This window comes from Sinohyriopsis cumingii, chromosome 8 (genome assembly GCF_028554795.1).
Source record: "Sinohyriopsis cumingii isolate HCF-2022 chromosome 8, ASM2855479v2, whole genome shotgun sequence".
Taxonomy (NCBI): Eukaryota; Metazoa; Mollusca; class Bivalvia; order Unionida; family Unionidae; genus Sinohyriopsis; species Sinohyriopsis cumingii.
The window spans coordinates 57,313,991-57,333,646 of record NC_142968.1 but is presented as its reverse complement, the minus strand read 5'-3'; the positions used below and the strand labels follow the sequence as shown (position 1 = coordinate 57,333,646).

Genomic DNA, 19,656 nt, shown 5'->3' with positions numbered 1-19,656 from the left:
TTGGAGGAATCATGAAAGAAATGTACCCAGGAAGAGAAATGCAGAACTTCATGATGACAATAATTTTTGTTCAAGGGGTGATTTTAGTGATGTTATAGTAGATGATTTTAAACATGGACTGAATGATTTTGATGAAGGAAATAACATCTTCAAAGATCTTGCCAAGTTTTATGATGTGCAAATAAAGATGTAGACTACTGATTCCGTACAGTTTGCAATGGCTGTCAGTCAGTACTGGTACATCTCAAGATCAATGATTTGAGCAAAATGCATTTAAGCCACACTATACACAAAATATGGGTGTTCTGAAAGTTAATTCTGAGGTTTGGGCAAAATGAATAAACCCTCAAACAACTGGATGCCAGACTAAAGATTGCTCAGGGAATTAAATGTAACCCATTTTAACTAATAAATGATCTGTTTCAAAACACAAAAAACAATGGCACACCTACAAATGTTAATAAGATGCTGATCAAGGTTGGTGATACATTGCAGATTCTTTTCTTTGGGTCTATTTACATGTCACATTCAAAACGGATACTGATTTCAGTTGCAAATGTCTAGGTATAGATAACTTAGCTTCTGAAAAGTCAAGCATGTTGCAAGTGATCAACAGATGGGGAACAAAGTGATACAATGATAGTAATTCTCCAATTTGTTTTTTTTTTACAGACATGACAGTATTTCAATTTTTAATTTTACTTTCACACAGCAGGATCATTTAATATAGCATTCTAGTTCCCTGAAACTGCATACAAATTTGTTATAACTCCAAAACTGAGAATACACAAGCTGGAGATTTCAATTTTATTAATCTAAATTAAAGATCAAGTTTTGGTCTCATATTTTGATAAATAAAAGGTCTGGCCTTTCTCATATTGTGTGGATCATGCTGAGATTTGCTTCATTCCGGATTCTACATAACCCCAGGATCTGGACTTGCTTGATCATCTGAATCACTGGCGTGGGGACTACCATAGCCCTCATCATCCTTACTTGTTTGATTCACTCTAAATAATCTTTTTTTTTCAGTGTTCACCTCAATTCCTGAGAGATCATTTCCTTTTGCACCATTTTCATCAGTCTGCTTCGTACATTGATCTCTGACATAATTCAATTCACTGGAGCTTTGTGAACTAAAACCATCCCCATTTTCTGCTTCTTTTGGACCTGTATGGTCCTCCATCAATGATGGGGCCATTTTATTAAGAGGATACTGTTTATCACCACATGAGCTGCTGAGATTTGAGGAGTTATCAAATTTATCATTTTTAGTGTCCATTCCATTTGTTTCTTGCCCATTCTCTGTGACACCACGCTGCAGGAACTCTCTTTCGATTTCCTCCTCATTGTTCTTACCTGCAGATGCACCATCTCCTCCTTTTGTTGCTTCACTTTTTTTTCTTTCATTCAAAGCTCTCTTGTCTTCGACCTAATTTTAAAAAAAGAGGGGAAAAACAGTTTTACAATTCAACTTGAGAAATTGTGGAAAAATATTCTATAGTGATCCCCTTTTATACCAACAAGTAAATGTCTTCATGAATCAATGGATTCCATTCATGCATACCAGTTCATGACATCATACAATACTAATGATGTAAATGGAACTATTAGGTCATGTGCCTGGTAAAGTTTTCATGGCTGAAATACATAGTCTTATTAAGCAGTCAATTAAGAATATAAATGATGTCCCCAAAATTGGAACATAATTCGTAACATTTATTCAATGCAAGTAGATTCACTGCTATGAAACCGAACTGTATATTCTGGATTATACAAACTGTTTATCTCTCTAATAATGGGGCTTTTGGTTGTTAGGTATTGATATAGGTCACAGCCTTTGATACCCCATGACATCATGATTACTAATGTCACTGCCACACAGGAGGGTATGCACCATAGAGTGATAAATAATTTGAAACAATTTATAGAGATATCTGATAATGGTATTATTCTGCCAAATGACTGGAGTGTAAGAAATGCTAGAGAAAAGATTAAATCACCATTTTATAGGAATTCTTCATACAGATTTATCAAAGAAGCTGGAAAGATGTTATATTTGTTTTCCGATACAAAATTTGGAACACACTGATAAATTCATTAACTTAGGAATTATTTTTAAACAGTAATGATTTAAATTAAGCCAATATTTTCATAGGGTAATATATAAATGCCAGACAAGGAAAGGAAATAAAATAAACCAAAGGCAAATTATAGTGGCTTACTTTGAAGATTTTTGCAAAGTAAAACTAATAGACAACTAGTTGATCATAAGTATGGCTAGTCAGTAACTGTCAAAACCATTATTATGACACTACTTAATCTGTATGGTAATATTTTAGTCAGGCCTATATTATTGATTGCATCTATACATTACAAAATTTAAACTGTTGCAGAAACATGATTTTTTTAATCAGTGCTACACAATGCAGCAGAGAAATATTTTAAACTGGCAGAGGATATTTTACACCAAATGCCACAGAAAATATTTCATACTGATGAATTACCATGTATTTATATAAATAGCAACAACTCCAAAAAATGTGCTTAGTATTTTGAAAGGACTTATGGAGGTATCTATCTGATCATGGTATTTTATTTTGCCAAATGATTGGATCATAAAAAATGCTATTGAAAATATTAAATCATGATTTCATTTGAATGCATCATACAAATGTTTTAGAGGCCTGAAAGATGTTATATGAAGTGCAGCTTCAAATGTAAATTCTGAAAATACTGATAAATTAATTAACTGAGGAATTATCATGGTACAGAAAGAATTTAAATTCAGCCAATAATTTTTGGGGAAAAAAACAAACATTTTTTTATATTGCACAAAAAAAAAAATAAAGGCCTTAACATCAAATAGAGGTACCAGTAATGAAACAAATGACACTGATTATGACATTGAAAAGTCAAGTGAAATTAGTCAGCTATAGTTAAGATCACCCAAGGTAAATCAACAAAGAAATTATATTTATTAATATATGGAATTACCAGAGATATTTGTTAATAATTGTGAAAAGGTGATCATGGATGAAGTGTATGACATGAGTAATTGAATGAAACATTTGTTTGAGTTTCAGGGAAATAGATTTTCATGCAAAGAAACAGGAACTCTCTGGTCAATATACAATAAGTGTAAATCATTTGAGGCCGTCAGATTTCAGTGTACAAGCAGTGAATATCTGGTATAAAAACAGAATGATGATTCTGCAGCGAATTGACCTAATATTAATTAAAGAAAATCATATATATATATGTGTGTGTGTGTGTGTATATATATATATATATATATATATATATATATATATATATATATATAAATAAAATATAATAAATATATAAATATTTCGCATGGATCTTCCATCAATGATGCCTCAGCCTGGTAAATGAATTGTAACAGGCTGCAATTCCCCATAGTTGCAAATTATTATTAATGGTGAGAAGTCATTTACAGCAAATAGATGTACAATCAAATACTATACATTATAAATAGTTTTAAGACGTTTTGTATCTTCTCTGGAATGTGTACAGCTGAGGTTATGTTAGTCCGATAAATCAACCCCACAAATCTGTGTTGATACTGATGGATGATGTTGTGGGTCTGATGTCACCTGTTCATTAAAATATGCAATTTTGCTGCATGCAAATCATTCTGGAAAAAAACCCGCATACACTTTAGACACATACCGGTAATTGGTAACAGCCATACCAAGCGCGAAATTCAAAATGGCCAGAGCACAGATGGTTGTGCTATTCCAGGTGGATTTACAAGTTACGATCACATGATTTGCTCAGGAGATATAATCTACGTGTCACCAAAAAGAACATTTCTGCAGTTTTCAAAATATTTGTAATTTAGTGGACAAGACAATGTCTTTACCAAGACTTTCACAGACACAAGTGACATACAATGCAGCAATACATTTTTTAATTACTGTAGATCAAATGGCCAAGGAGTTACACAACTTTCAAAAATTCTGGTAAATGAAGCTAACTAATCAAGCTTGCAATCGGTTAAATTATGATTTTTAATTGTATTTTTCTGCAAAGATCTAAAGTGGCAGCTAAAAATTCATGTTTTTTCCCTGACTTTCACCAACTTTGTCAAAAATACATGGCTTTTCTCAGCTGAGAACAAACCTTTTCCTATTCCCAATTTTTCCCATTTTCCTGGAAGTGTGGAAACCCAGAATCATCATCAGAATTTAACCTCAGTAGATTCTGATAAACATTTACAGCTGAATTGACTATAGCACTCAAAGTTATATTCCTTGCTCAGGGAATGCTGCAGCAACCTATCTGGGATTGAAATGTATGATCTGTTTCTAAGTAGCAATGTCCACTAATGTGAGTGCAATCTGCCTCTCATGTGTTTTCGTACTTATGTTAATGACGTAAAACCAAATGTGAAAGCATTAAACTTTTGAGATCCAAGACTATTATGTTATGGCTTGATATTAAAATAACGTTTACAATGTTTTTGTTGTAATGCAAATATGACAGAGAAACTTTCCTAAAATGTATGGGGTGGGTGGGTGAACTAAATTATAATTATGTAATACTTTCCTGTTACTACTGCATCACCTTTTCCAGGATGCCAAATTCCCATTCCAAGCTAAATATTCCCTTTTCCATTTAATAATTGGTGGCCCAGAATTGATCCAAGTCTGATTCCTTAGGTACAGTCAACATAACAGAACACTTTACATTTATTCTGAATACTTCATGTGAGAACAGACTGGTTCTGTACCAAATATGAATGAGAACAAAGAATCTGAGAGCAAAGATTGAAAATTAGAAAACCAGTGTGTTTTCTCTGAACTAAGCCATACAGCTGCTATAAATAGAGTATAATGATAGCGTGATGAATGTACATGCAGATCTATTGTACTCTTGTACAAAAGCCATTAGACATGATCTATAGTGCACAATAGATTGGTTCTCTAACAAACATGAATCATAGCAATGAATCTGATGTCAAAGGTTTGAAAGAAGAAACCAGCATGCTTCTTGGAAATAGGGCCACTAGTATTTATAGAAAATATTAATACTGTTAGAAAAGTGCATGTAAGCCTATGGACAAGTGCACTATAATGTTGTTGTGCAGAAGCTGATTTTCTGGAATATTAAGTGGGATTAATGGGATGTTAATAAAAAAGAAAAATGTTTTTTAGGAAGGGATACTAAAAAAAAGCGTGATCCATATTAGGATAAGCATAAAGTGTAAGCTAGTAAAAAGCAGCATAATGATTATGTCAGAAGTTTAACGGTTGGCATGTATGGTACACATGTGCCAAGACTGCTCATTGAAATTTGCATTGTCATTTTTTAATATCCTTGTGGCCAATCTTGTAGATTTGTTGTCACCGAGTCCTTGCAATATCTGAGTTCTTTTTGTATGTTACCTGCTAATGTTTAATAACTATGTTCATGCCTTGCTCAGAGGCGGTGTGCTCTGTTCAGTTTAGTGAACACTCATGGGACAACACATTCTGACTGCATTTTATAGAGGTTAGTACTTCAAGAAGGATGCCTTATAAACTGTGGAATCAATGCAGTGAAGCAAAAGGGAAAAAATATATGAACTTGTATCTGAATTTAATTGTAACTAAGAAAAACATTCAAGAAAACCAATGTATATTGCTACTCTACAGAAGGCCAGGTTCAGGAAAGTTTTACAATAATATCAACCATTTCACTTTTGCCACAAGACGCAGAGGTCCTTGTGAATTACTTATTTCTGAGTAAATAGATAGAATGGACTTGGAAAATATATCTAATAGAGGTATCATCTAAAGGTTGTAAACTGACCGACAATTAAACAAACCAAAGATATTAATCTTATTTAGCTTTTGCTAAGGTGACCTAAATGGTAATTCAATGTCACACTTATTAAATATAGATTGCAGAAGATGCATTTTATGTAATCTCCACATACAAACCAAACAGTTTGTATGCTGATGACATGTTTTATATAATCTCCATACCAGAATCAAAATATTTTGCATGCAGGAGACATGTTTGAAATAATATCCACACCAGAAGCAAAAATATTTCGCATGCAGGAGACATGCTTTATGTTATTTCCACACCAGAAGCAAAAACATTTTGTATACATGAGACATTTTTTTTATACAATATCCACAGCAGAAGCAAAAATATTTTGTATGTAATGTGACATGTTTAATATAATAACCACTGTCTAGAACCAAAAATGTTTTGCATGCAGGAGACATGTTTTATGTAATATCTGTACCAGAAGCAAAAATATTTTGTATGTATGAGACATGTTTTATATAATAACCACTGTCTAGAACCAAAAATATTTTGCATGCAGGAGACATGTTTTATGTAATAGCCACACCAGAAGCAAAAATATTTTGTATGCAGGAGACATGTTTTATGTAATAACCACACCAGAAGCAAAAATATTTTGTATGCAGGAGACATGTTTTATATAATCTTACTATCAGAACCAAATCAGACTGTATGCAGGAGATACGTGACATTTAATATCCATACCAGAACCAAGAATATTTTGGTATTTATATTAAATAAATCACTTGAAAGGACTGTATTATATGACTGTTGGATTGCCTGTAAGATAACAGGGCCAGTTTGCATTTACCATGACTACATGTACTATGCAGATGAAACTCATGATTACAGTGCTTCCATGCTAAACATGGCTATTAACTTACTAGTCAGATTTTGGTGAAGGTTAATTTTTTGCCTAGCTAAAGCCTGATTCATCTATGTGTACTTTCAAGTGATAGTTAACACAACTTCATATTTTCACTTTCACTCTAGTAGCAAAGTGTCACAAACTTACGTCCTCAACAGCAATACATTAAGGCACAGTCAAATTAAAAGCAATAACTTTAGGTTTTGCGTTGTTACATTTTTTATTTTACAAAAAATATTAAGCTCAAACAACTTTCTTGCTGTAGTATATATTACATTGCAGTGAACACAATCTGACCTCATGATGCAATGACTCCTTCAGATCAGCTGATGCTATCATATCATTCATACCGTTTAACTCAGTGATAATATATTGTCAAACACGACATATATACTCAATTTTCAAACATCTGAACTAAAAATAATTCAAAAAGCACGAGTTTTTCCAAAATTCATTTAAATTATCTGTATTTATGAAGATAATATGTTTCATGTGACAAAAAGCACTAATTTTAATGAATTTTAATGAATTCTCCTTTAAAGAATAATTGGAGATTGTTCAATAAATCAGCCCCCAAACCTGTACTACTGAAGTATGTTTTGTACAGGTTTGAGGGCTAATTGGACTAGACTGGAAAGTATTGTAAGATAAAATTCTACAGCACTGCAGGATTCTGAGAAAGGATGTGGCATCAACTTCAAGCACTTTCACATCATTTATATATAATGGAATCTACCTGTTGGCTGTAATTCTGCCCCTGGTACTCCTGATCTTGGCGTACAAAGGGACATCTGGGATTAATCTCTTGATGCTTCTGCATGATCTCCACATTACCAGTTAGATCACTTCGATGAATCTGTGCTTTACAGTATTGACATTTGAAAATGTCATCCTCTAAAAATTAAATATTCTTCTTATAGATACATATGCTAATAGATACTGCTAGCATGGCAAAAAGAGCAAGGAACTTCAGTAAGCATCAGCAAGATATTTTAAGAAAATATTACATACCACATTTATGTGACAGAAAACAGATGTCACTTTGGAAAAATCAGAAGACTGGTAAATTTGGTTGGGAATTTCAATTTCTAAAGAGGAAGGATTAAGAATGGCAAAGTTTTTTTTGCTGAACTTGTTTTTGACCTTATCCCAACAAAGACCCAAACATTTGGTCACCATATGAGTAGTTTTCATCTATTTATATAAAACGTTTTCTACAGTTTCAGAGTAAGAACATATTTTGACTAGCTTTGAAAAATGATCTTTTTTAGCTATAAATGGGGGATTATGTTCTGGTATAAAGTTGGCAAAAAGTGTCTCAACACATATATACTGATCCACGTTTGAAGCAGATACTGCAAATATGCATTTCTGTTATGGCATATTTGTTGTCATATTTATTATGGTTTCATAAGATGGGGTTTCTGCATTACACATAAAGTCATTCTTGCCACCACAGCAGATTTTAGAATCAGCTTTATGTGAAAGGCAGAATTCTTATCATAACATCACTTCTTTGAAGTTGACTCCAACCACTAAGATTCCCATTTCCATCGATAATTATATTTCAACGGATATTTCAGTTGCTTAGATTATGACATGTTATCATTGAGAAATAATGCATGCTTAGACATCTCAACAGACTTGAAACACCAAAGCTAAAACAACCAAGTTTATGCTACTTCAGTTCTTTAGTAAACCAACCATAATCAATCAACATCTTTAATTCTATCTGAATTACTTTTCATTTTAGTATAGAATCGAATCCTTCTCAACAAATTTAAGCACAGAAGCCGAGTCCACCCTGCCGACAGAATCAAAGTAATGTCAATTGTTTTATGCAGATTGAGATCTTTAGTACTCCAACCATATTCAGTTAATCACGGTCTTTAATATTTTTTGAACTACTTCTCAACACATACAGTATACTCCACACCGACAAATTTCAAACACTGAAGCCAGGCAACCCTGCTGACAGAATCAAACAGATTTTATTTGTTTGACATGACTGGAAATCAGCAACATAAATGTGTTTGAAAAAAAAATGGATAAAATACATTCAATACTGTGTGTATATGGGAGGTTATGGTGAGTGATGGTAAGGAGAGGAACACCCCTCATTTAGGGAGGAAATCCCTCATGACCAGGAGGATCTCATGTATGATACTAAAACAATAAAGGATTTTATTTAAAGTTTTTGCAAACAATTTGATGAAAGACCCTCATAGCTGATTAATAATAATTTTCATTAGGCTGATCTGTTTGCTTCGTTGCTTTCTACTTGTGTAATAAATGCTTCATATATATATATATATATATATATATATATATATATATATATATATATATATATATATATATATATATATATATATACTTTTACTTTTGATTTATTGGAAAAATAGAGTTTCACATCATTAGTAATTTTATATTGCTTCTGCACTTATATGTATTGGTTTTATACATGTAGACTTTTTAAAAGTATTGGTAGAGTTTATCTAGTATTTTTTTCTTTACTCATATTTCTTCCCCATTTATCTGGCTATTCTACAAATTATCCTTACTCTATTCACCTTATTCTTTTTCTTTTGTATATCCATTCTCCTGTTTATAAAAATCATCAAATTATCCTGTTCTTAATCCATTCATTTCATCCATTTTATCCAAATTTCTCTGCCTCTTCCTTCATCATTTTTATTATTCTTTTGCATTCTTATCCATTCCTTTTTGTTCACTCAAAGTAGAACATATAACCAACTTTAACTGGTGACTAGCTTGCTTTAATGAGTGTCAGATATTCAACCTAACACGACAATTGTTGAAAATGTGTTTTTTTTTCCATGGTAATTATGTATAAAAAAAATTCAAAAGAACATTTTCAGAATCTGCATATTTGCTACACACTGTCTGTATCTTTCTGGTTAATTGCATGTTGTTCCTGTATCCTGTCTTCTGCAAAATTTATACAATTTTCACTAAAATTGCCATTAGGAGACAATATTTAGCGCACTGTGTTTGAAAATATAACACACTATACAAATCTTTGTGCAGCATTATGGTGTTGTCCCTTAGTAATAATAAAGACATTGTACCCAAATAATACAAAAATGTCCTGCAGATTCAATCCCACAATGAAGGAACCTATAAGTAATCCCAATGTCTGCACATAATGATTTAACATAACTTAATCAGCATAACATAGTGAGAAACCAGTTTTCTTATGCTTGCAATTTCATTTTAGAGAAAAGGATCCCACTTTATCTTGCCAAGTCCTGACATCAATATCATATTATTTAAAATTATAATAATACATTCTAATCAATTTTTTCATGTTTGCTTTTATTATTAATTTCTAGTGTGAAATTTTACTGTGATAAAAAATTGGATACAAAGGTCTCTCCGATTTAAAAACCAGATGCTATTTTCACCCTGCTTTGTTTAGAACAATTGCTGCACCAACTGGAAGCGCAATACTATACGTCTTAAAGCGAGGTAACCAAAACAAAACAAATGGTTTAAAATCATCCTGTTTGCATTTAGTTGCAAAATATAGGTCTGAAAAGCATTAAAGCAAATTACTTTAAGGCAGGTTTATCAAATTAAGCAGTTAGTCGGTACAGGTGAGAAAAGACCTGTCTATCACAGAAACCAGGAATGATGTAAATGACCAAATCTACTCATGGGTCTGTTAAGTAACACAGCCAGAGAGAGAAAATGGCACAGCTCATCCTTTAATAACCCAACCTGGTCCTAAAGAGATTCACTCTGCACCTGTGTGGTCATGAGATAAATATCAGGTATTGAAACATGCAAAATCTTCAAAGGTAATCAGGCAAGCTCCACCCTAATGAGCATGCCCCCACCATTACATCAAAAACTTTTTGATCCCAAGATCAGATCCACTGTCCTGTGTTGGCTTAATCGTCTTTTTGCTCAACATTTGATGAAAAATAAATGAAATAATTATGCAATTTTGGATTAGGTAGCAAGCAGTGAAATATTAGTATTTTTTTATATTCATGTAGAAAGCCCCAATATAAATCCATGAAAGAGAATTCCAGCAAAAACAGCTCTGTACATACAATGGCATTTAGAGTACACAAAAACTGCTTCTGGAGTAGTATTTTATAACCCTTTTGTTTCTTTAGCTTAAATAAAACCAATGAGAAAAACTATAAACCATTAATTATCCAAGAATACACTCTAACACATTTCTCGAGACCATCCTTCTCAATCCCCAACAAAGGATGGCTTTTCATGACAAGTTGTCTCCCAAAGAGGTCACTCTATTACATACAGTAAAATGTGCCTAAGCAAACATCTCCATTTAATGGACACCTGCCTAGAAAGGAAACAATTTATGAAAACAATTTTTCTAGTAAAATATGTTTCTTCAATAATACCTACCTGATCATAATACGCTGTGGGAACTACTACTACTTGAAAAATCAAGCCCTCCAAGTCTAAACATTTTTAAAAAGCTTAAAGTTATCAAATATGCTGAATGAATAACACACTTAATACCAGATAAAATTGTTTATTCATTTATGTCATTCTTTCCCTCTGTGATCTCCCTCGATGCTACAGGTCAGTTGTTTGTAAGTACCCCTTCAGAGCTTGCACTGGGTCCATGATATTAAGTGTCCAGAGCAGACAGTGATATGTATATTTAATTTACTTGTTTTTTTGTTAGTTTTATATTTCTTTTATTCCACTACATGTTACTGTAATGTAATATTGTTTACAGAACTTGATTTTTTTCTTCAGAATTAAGTTCAGTTCTGTTTGACTTAATTTTTTTAATTTATTTTATTGATGTAAATACCTAATAATAGAAACATTGTATATAGTTGATGATCTTAAAATCTGTGACATTTTTGATAAACAACTCTTTTTTAAATTTATTTTTAATTCTTTCTCAGAGTAAGAATCAGTAAGTTGAGTCAAGGCCATACCTGGACTAAGTGACATGAGGCATGTGTGAATTAGTAAACAAACTTCTATTTTTTCCATAAGGATGAACTCTTGACCCCCATCCAGAAATCTGTTTTGCATTTTAGTTAGTCTTATAACTGATGTTATGATAAGAATTCTATCAGTTGTGCCTTAACACTTGAGACATCAAGATGTATTATGTTGTGTCTAGTTTGGGGCTGAATTTTTATGTTCTTTAAATTAATGAATTCAAGAGATTGTTTTCCCTCGAAATACAAAAGTGCTCTAAATTAATTCTTGGACAAAGACATTTACCAGAATTTATATGGAGTTTAAAAACTGGAATAATATTTTCTGCGATTCTACAAGAGACTGTTGACACATCAGTACAACACTGACTATTGCATATGTCATCGCCTTCCATCTTGAACTTTTATTGGGATTTGAACTGTGATTCACTTAGAACTTTTCATTGATAGGACTCGCTTTTTAATTCTTGGATTACAATTTGAATTTAATTAACAATACCATAAGTTCTTTTTTCTTATTTTTTTGACTTTGTAGTCTAGGGAAATAAATTATTTGTTAAATTTTACAAAGCTTGTTATCTTCACTCTTTTCTGTTACTTATTTTAAGAGCATAGACTCATAACAACAAGAATTCATTATAAAATTCTTATTCACATGAATGATAACCTGTTCCTCACAATGAAAGCAGTGGTCATCATAAGTAATACTGACCCATCTTATCAGAAGTGCATGCAGTTCAGGTCCACTGATAGAGCATGTATTTTGCAGGTCTTATATAGGAAGTGAACTAATGAAACTCTTGAGAACAGTTCAAATGGTATCTTGTTCAGCCAGGTTAATGACCATAACAGATTCCACTTGGGCAAGGATCAAATGTCATAAAAAATGGACAGCTATCCTCTCTTCTTGATGATGTAGGTTGCCAGTAATCATGGAATGGTACCTTTTAATTGTGACTGGTGCTAAATGTTTATCAGCAAGGAGCATACTAGGAAGTCAGCTATTGAGGTACTGATGAATGCAGTATGTGGCATAAAGTGTACACCTTTAAAGTGAGGGTCATCCTGCTGAAATGATTTCTCCACCACTGGTTGTGAAAAGTGTTTGTTCCTTAGGGCGTGTTTTAATAAGATCCAGATGTGCAGGTTCACCGACTCTGAGTTGGGATGAAATACTTGCTACTGAGCAGATGAAGGAATATTTCAATTTCCTGGAGATTCTGTTGTGAGACTGATGAGGTCACTGAATGAACATTTCCTATCTGAGTGAAGCAAAACAAGATACAGTTACATTCCAATTCTCTAACTTGCTGTACCACCCTCAGAACCTGATGTGTTGGAGGATAAGGCCATTCCAAAATCATTGGAAAGAGCATCAACATCTGTCCAGGTCTTTGGATCAGAGACTGATGAGACAAAGTTCTGGAGTTTGGCTTTCTACTTTGTTGCAAATAGGTCTACCACTGGTCGACTCAGCTGGGAACCTACTGAGTGGAAAACTGAGGTATGAAGAGACCATTTCATTTGTATTAGTTGGTTCTTCCAGGACAATGAGCCTGCTAATACATTTTGCAGCCCTAAAATATGATGATTTTGAACATGGATTTATTCTTGAAAAACCACTTCAGAAATCCTAAACAAGAATACAAAGGTCTGGAGGCTTGGTTCCACCTTGCCTGTTGAAATAAGTCAATACAGTGGACTTGTTGGATAGAACAAGAACTCCATTCTCTTTTAGATTTTCTGACCATCAAAGAAAAACTTTCAGAATGCAGAGAAGCTACCAGGATTTTATCTAACTGAGGGTGAGGTGATGCTATCGCGTTCCATGCAGGTATATACCAAGGGTGCCTTAGCAGGTGAGGACAGTAAAGAGGTAACACTGAAAAGTTAGAAACTTTATCGTTGCAGACAGAAAAAACAGAGAAGTTGGAAATTTATAGATGGAGTAGAAAACTTTCTAAACACTTGTACTTGGATTGCAAGGCCTCGATCTGTAGAAAGCATGCTACTCGGCACAAGAGGAAGTTACCATAAAGTTATTGAAGAATTCACAGGATTTGGCACCAATCCCAGCAACAAGGGGAAATCTTTCTAACTGCCTCCTAGGTGAATAGATACCTTTTAGCTTTTTAGCTAAAACGTTTGAGCCTGGGAGGACTAGATTGTGACACAGTAGTATTTCTCCTAATGTGTTATGACTAGGTACTGTATTTGAAGAAGAAACTCATTTTTTAAATTTACATAAATATTTCACACCAAATAGAGGACATCTGTTCACAAATGACAAATATTTCTGGTCAATGTTACATCGTTTTAGTCAGGTTTCACTGTAAATTTATCGTTGCACACAGAACCTTTTTATAAATGACAGGTCACCTTGTCAACCAAGTTGACCAGCCTTGATATACAATTTAAGTAAAAACATGTCCCATTATGTTCACCCTAAAATACCAGTACTAAATACCTAATACTAAATATCTAGTGCAAATTAATTCTGTATATGAATCCTGTATGCAATGATTGTTTACACAAGTTACCATGATATATGAATCCTGCATGGGCTATTGACTGTGGCGATCGTTCCATACTTGAAGGCATATTAGACACATTGTAATTAAACCTTGAAATTTGCTCAGCAAGTTGACCAGGTAAAATGTAATCTTGTGTCTGCTCTCCCTGTATTTCTTCATTTGGTGTACCTGGGTTAAGAGAGCTGTGTGAATCCTGGTCAGCATCCTGTGGATAAGACAGTTGCCATGGTTATAACCTCAACAGATTCTCTATAATGATCTCATCACCTGCCTACTATGCAGGATCTGACAAATCTTGTGCCTGGGGCTAATAGAATTATGTGACTGGGCTACCATATACTGAATTAGGTATCCCAGTGGAACAAAGCACGATATAATGACTTGTTTTGTTTCAACAGAACTATAACAATATTTCACAAAAAGTTATTAATTACTCAGCAAAGAGAATAAGTCTTAAAACTAAATATTCCTATACAAGTACCTTTTCTGGGGTACTGACTTTAAGATATGCTATTTATATGGTTCTTTTCCTGGCTTTCAGTTGGTACCTGAAACACCATTAGAACTGACCTTCTGTCAGATGCTAATATTGTTGTTGTTGTTGTCGTTGTGGGGTTTAACGCCATTTTTCAGCACGATAGGCTATACATGGCGGCCAGTATTAATGGTGGAGGAAGAACCCGGAAAACCCCGGAAAGAACCACCGACCCACGAGAAGCTACTGGCAAGCTTTCTCACATGCCCACATTGGCTGATGCTAATATTGTCCATTAATATGGTTATTAATAACTTGCAGTATCTCTAATGCAATACACAATGTCAACAAAGTCAAGAATGATAACACCACGTTTCTGCTGCAAAGGGCCAGAAAATGTGACTAAAAATGATCACAAAATGTCCGAAGAAAATACCAATATTCACTGGAGGGAACTTAATTTTGTTTCTGCACAAATGCACAATTTTCTTGTTTTCCTTTTTAGTAATAGCAGTCCAGCAAGATAAATAATTACATAAACCGTTAGTGGGAATTAGAATCGTTGCATAACTTATGTATAAATAAAACAATACAATTTACCAGGAGGTATGAGAGATTGATCACCAGAACTATATGGAATGAAGAAGAAAGAGTTCTATATAAATAAGAGAATTTGCAGGAGCATAGTACATTTTGGTCCAAATTACTTTAAGTAATAGAAGATGTCTCATTAATGGGTGCAATATTTGGATAATCACTAGTTAATCTTGTGGTTGCTTTTAGTATCAATGGTGTCTTTCTGGGTTTTTTATTTTTTAAAAGAAGAAAAATTGATATTTTGTGTTACAATCTGACAGCACATCATCATTTCAACACTTGTGTAATTTGTCTTGTTCGTGTCATTGAATGAGAGAGAAATCATTTTGTCATAGGGTCTAGACTACCAGGAGCTCACTTGGGTGAAGACATGATAGTAGGTTTGCAGTGACATGCTGGTTATTGTTAGTAGGTTTGCAATGATGTGTTGGATGTTGTTAGTAGGATTGCTATGATGTGTTGGATATTGTTAGGAGGTTTCCAATGATGTGTTGGATACTGTTAGTAGGTTTGCAATGATGTGTTGAATATTGTTAGTAGGATTACTATGATGTGTTGGATATTGTTAGTAGGTTTGCAATGATGTGTTGGATATTGTTAGTAGGATTGCGATGATGTGTTGGATATTGTTAGTAGGGCTGCGATTATGTGTTGGATATTGTTAGTAGGGCTGCAATTATGTGTTGGATATTGTTGGTAGGTTTGCAATGATGTGTTGGATATTGTTAGTAGGATTGCGATGATGTGTTGGATATTGTTAGTAGGACTGCGATTATGTGTTGGATATTGTTAGTAGGTTTGCAATAATGTGTTGGATATTATTCTCACAAGATGTATGAAATGGTGTCAGGATATACTGACATCGAAGTCAAATGAAAGACATTCAGCACTACAAGACACATCTATCAATCTGAAATTTTATTTACACTGAGTAGGTCTGTGAAATTGCATTTTCACAGAGAACCAATAAATCACTCTAAATGTGTATATCAAGTGCTCTGTATAATGGATGTATAGGTTTGCTCGCAAGTCTTTGTTTCAGAGTTGTCAATTATCCCACATGTTGTTCTATCTTGAGTATTGATAGTTATTGGGGAGGTATATTATAATTCTCAGTTATTTATCCACTTTACCATTCTTGCTAATAGAGGTCATCATTCCTATCTCTAAACCTACTTCCAGCATTGGAAGGGTGGGACATCATTCCTATCTCTAAACCTACTTCCAGCATTGGAAGGGTGGGACATCATTCCTATCTCTAAACCTACTTCTGGCATTGGAAGAGTGGGACATCATTCCTATCTCTAAACCTACTTCCAGCATTGGAAGGGTGGGACATCATTCCTATCTCTAAACCTACTTCCAGCATTGGAAGGGTGGGACATCATTCCTATCTCTAAACCTACTTCTGGCATTGGAAGAGTGGGACATCATTCCTATCTCTAAACCTACTTCCAGCATTGGAAGGGTGGGACATCATTCCTATCTCTAAACCTACTTCCAGCATTGGAAGGGTGGGACATCATTCCTATCTCTAAACCTACTTCCGGCATTGGAAGGGTGGGACATCATTCCTATCTCTAAACCTACTTCCGGCATTGGAAGGGTGGGACATCATTCCTATCTCTAAACCTACTTCCAGCATTGGAAGGGTGGGACATCATTCCTATCTCTAAACCTACTTCCAGCATTGGAAGGGTGGGACATCATTCCTATCTCTAAACCTACTTCCAGCATTGGAAGGGTGGGACATCATTCCTATCTCTAAACCTACTTCCGGCATTGGAAGGCTGGGACATCATTCCTATCTCTAAACCTACTTCTGGCATTGGAAGAGTGGGGCATCATTCCTATCGCTAAACCTACTTCCAGCATTGGAAGGGTGGGACATCATTCCTATCTCTAAACCTACTTCTGGCATTGGAAGGCTGGGACATCATTCCTATCTCTAAACCTACTTCCAACTTCCAGCATTGGAAGGCTGGGACATCATTCCTATCTCTAAACCAACTTCTAGCATTGGAAGGGTGGGACATCATTCCTATTGTTAAACCTACTTCCAACTTCCAGCATTGGAAGGGTGGGACATCATTCCTATCTCTAAACCTACTTCCAGCATTGGAAGGGTGGGACATCATTCCTATCTCTAAACCTACTTCTAGCATTGGAAGGGTGGGACATCATTCCTATTGCTAAACCTACTTCCAACTTCCAGCATTGGAAGGGTGGGACATCATTCCTATCTCTAAACCTACTTCCAGCATTGGAAGGGTGGGACATCATTCCTATCCATAAACCTACTTCCAGCATTGGAAGGGTGGGACATCATTCCTATTGCTAAACCTACTTCCATCTTCCAGCATTGGAAGGGAGGGACATCATTTCAAACCTTTTATACTATATATCAACAAACAACATCCAATTATAAACTTCACTGATGAAAACAAAATTCAGCTACATGTTGTACATCTAAAACCAATTTCCCATAACTGATGTATCTGTTTAAAATGGTATTAATGCGCCTGTACCAAATTATATATGTATACATACACACTGTAATATGAAGTGACATGCCATAATCTCTACAAAACAAACAATCTTAGTACTATACTTCTCCTTGGGTAAGCCCAGAGACCTTCTAAGGATTATTTTGAGAAGTTGGACATAGCCTTATCATAAGCATTTCTATCCTATTATTAAAATGGTGACAATTTGTTTTTAAAGTCTGGGACAGGCTTTTCTCACATTCCAACACTCAGTACAGTCATGGTTTCCAGACTAGAACAATGATTGGGAATATATCTGTTATAGCATGACTTCTGTTATTTCTCAAATGACCTTCAACTGTGATTATCATGCACATAAACCAAGCATAAACTCCCCAAGTTTCATCATCAGACATTTTACACTGATCAACATAGACACATGTACAGACTCTAATTGTTTTTAAATCCCATCGTTTCTTTATTATTAATGAGAAGAAAATTGACCAGGGGTCAAAACTGAATCATTTTTTTTTTCTGTCTCATTTAATCTATGGGATAAGAGTGGACTTTGTTTTTGATCTACTCACTTTTATATCACTGCCCAGCGTACCTTTAGTACATAATTTGGACACTGTTTATAACCATTACCTTACCAGTCTTGACCACTGTTCTTTGAATGGTGATAATTGTTTCAAACATGATTCAAGATGACATATACTAAATTTTTCACTGTAAAACTATCTCTATCTTCATGTGAGGATATTTTCAATTGGGTTTTTCAAGCTACATGTCACTTTGACTTCAACATCAATTTTCACTCTGACCATCAGGTGGATTCTAAGTGCATGGATCTGTTGATTACCAGTATATAGCCTAATATGACGTCATGAAAGACCACCTGTCTTGACAGACCACAAATTTTTGGTAGAAGGGGTGGTCTTTAAAGATTAGTTATATGGTAGCAGTATGGGATGTCCGACTAAATTAAATATCAATACATGGTCATACCAACCTTTTCTGACACTTTCAGGTTTTTCATCCTCTGCTCTGGCAAATCAGACAAATTTGACTCCTTTGTACATCTAAGGAGGGATTCTGGTGAATACCCAATGAACTTGGGCTTTCCCAAATCATTCTTTCCCATGTCTAGGTGAAGGAGAAACAAAGAATCTCTTTTATATTATACAAGGAAAACCCCACATCCCATGGAAACCGCTTCATGGGTAATGGTGGGAAAAAGTAACACTTAAATTAATCAATAAATGTTTCTGCAAGCCTACAGACTGTGACAATTAATGAAACCACTCTCCACTTACATATGATCTCTCCTTCAAAGTTCGGTAATTCAGTTAACTGCCTATTGTTGAATTAGATATTTTTTATAATTTAAAAAAAATCTAATTGATAAGATCAGCAACAACTATATGAATAACCCAAAAGAATGGTTTCATGGCAAGTTCTTAAAAGGATACTGAATGGTCCATAGCTGCAAACAAATGAGAATGAGAAGCGTATGAAAATCAACAAAATGACCGAAAATAGTTAGTATTCCCAAAATGTATATACATGAGCATTTCCATTCATATCAATGACATTTTGAATAAAGCCAAGTTGCTGTTTTTGTAGGGGGGGGGTTTAACGCCATTTTTCAGCACACGATAGGCTATACATGGCGGCCAGTATTAATGGTGGAGGAAGAACCCAGGAAAACCCCAGAAAGAACCACCGACCCATGAGAAGCTACTGGCAAGCTTTCTTACACACCCACATTGGCTGAATCTGAAACTTGAACCCACGCAGACAGAGGTGAGATGGTAGTGATCTGTAACGGAGAGCGCTTTTGACTACTCGGCCACTCAGGGCCCCGAATAGAGCCAAGTACTTTGTGACTAAATACAATCAAATGATG

General features: G+C 34.5%; 1 protein-coding gene across 1 annotated transcript in view; it reads right to left on the bottom strand.

Annotated features, from left to right (window-relative positions):
* Window positions 1-793: 793 nt before the first annotated feature.
* Window positions 794-19,656, bottom strand: part of LOC149793591 (uncharacterized) — a 93,575-nt gene continuing 74,712 nt past the window's right edge. Inside the window, exons 9-12 of the mRNA XM_089969021.1 lie at window positions 18,760-18,893; window positions 14,196-14,394; window positions 7,428-7,585; window positions 794-1,432 (exon numbers count right to left, since the gene is read on the bottom strand). Of these exons, the coding sequence (XP_089825147.1) occupies window positions 917-1,432; window positions 7,428-7,585; window positions 14,196-14,394; window positions 18,760-18,893 (1,007 nt within the window). The 3' untranslated portion in view covers window positions 794-916. The remainder of the gene's footprint in view (window positions 1,433-7,427; window positions 7,586-14,195; window positions 14,395-18,759; window positions 18,894-19,656) is intronic.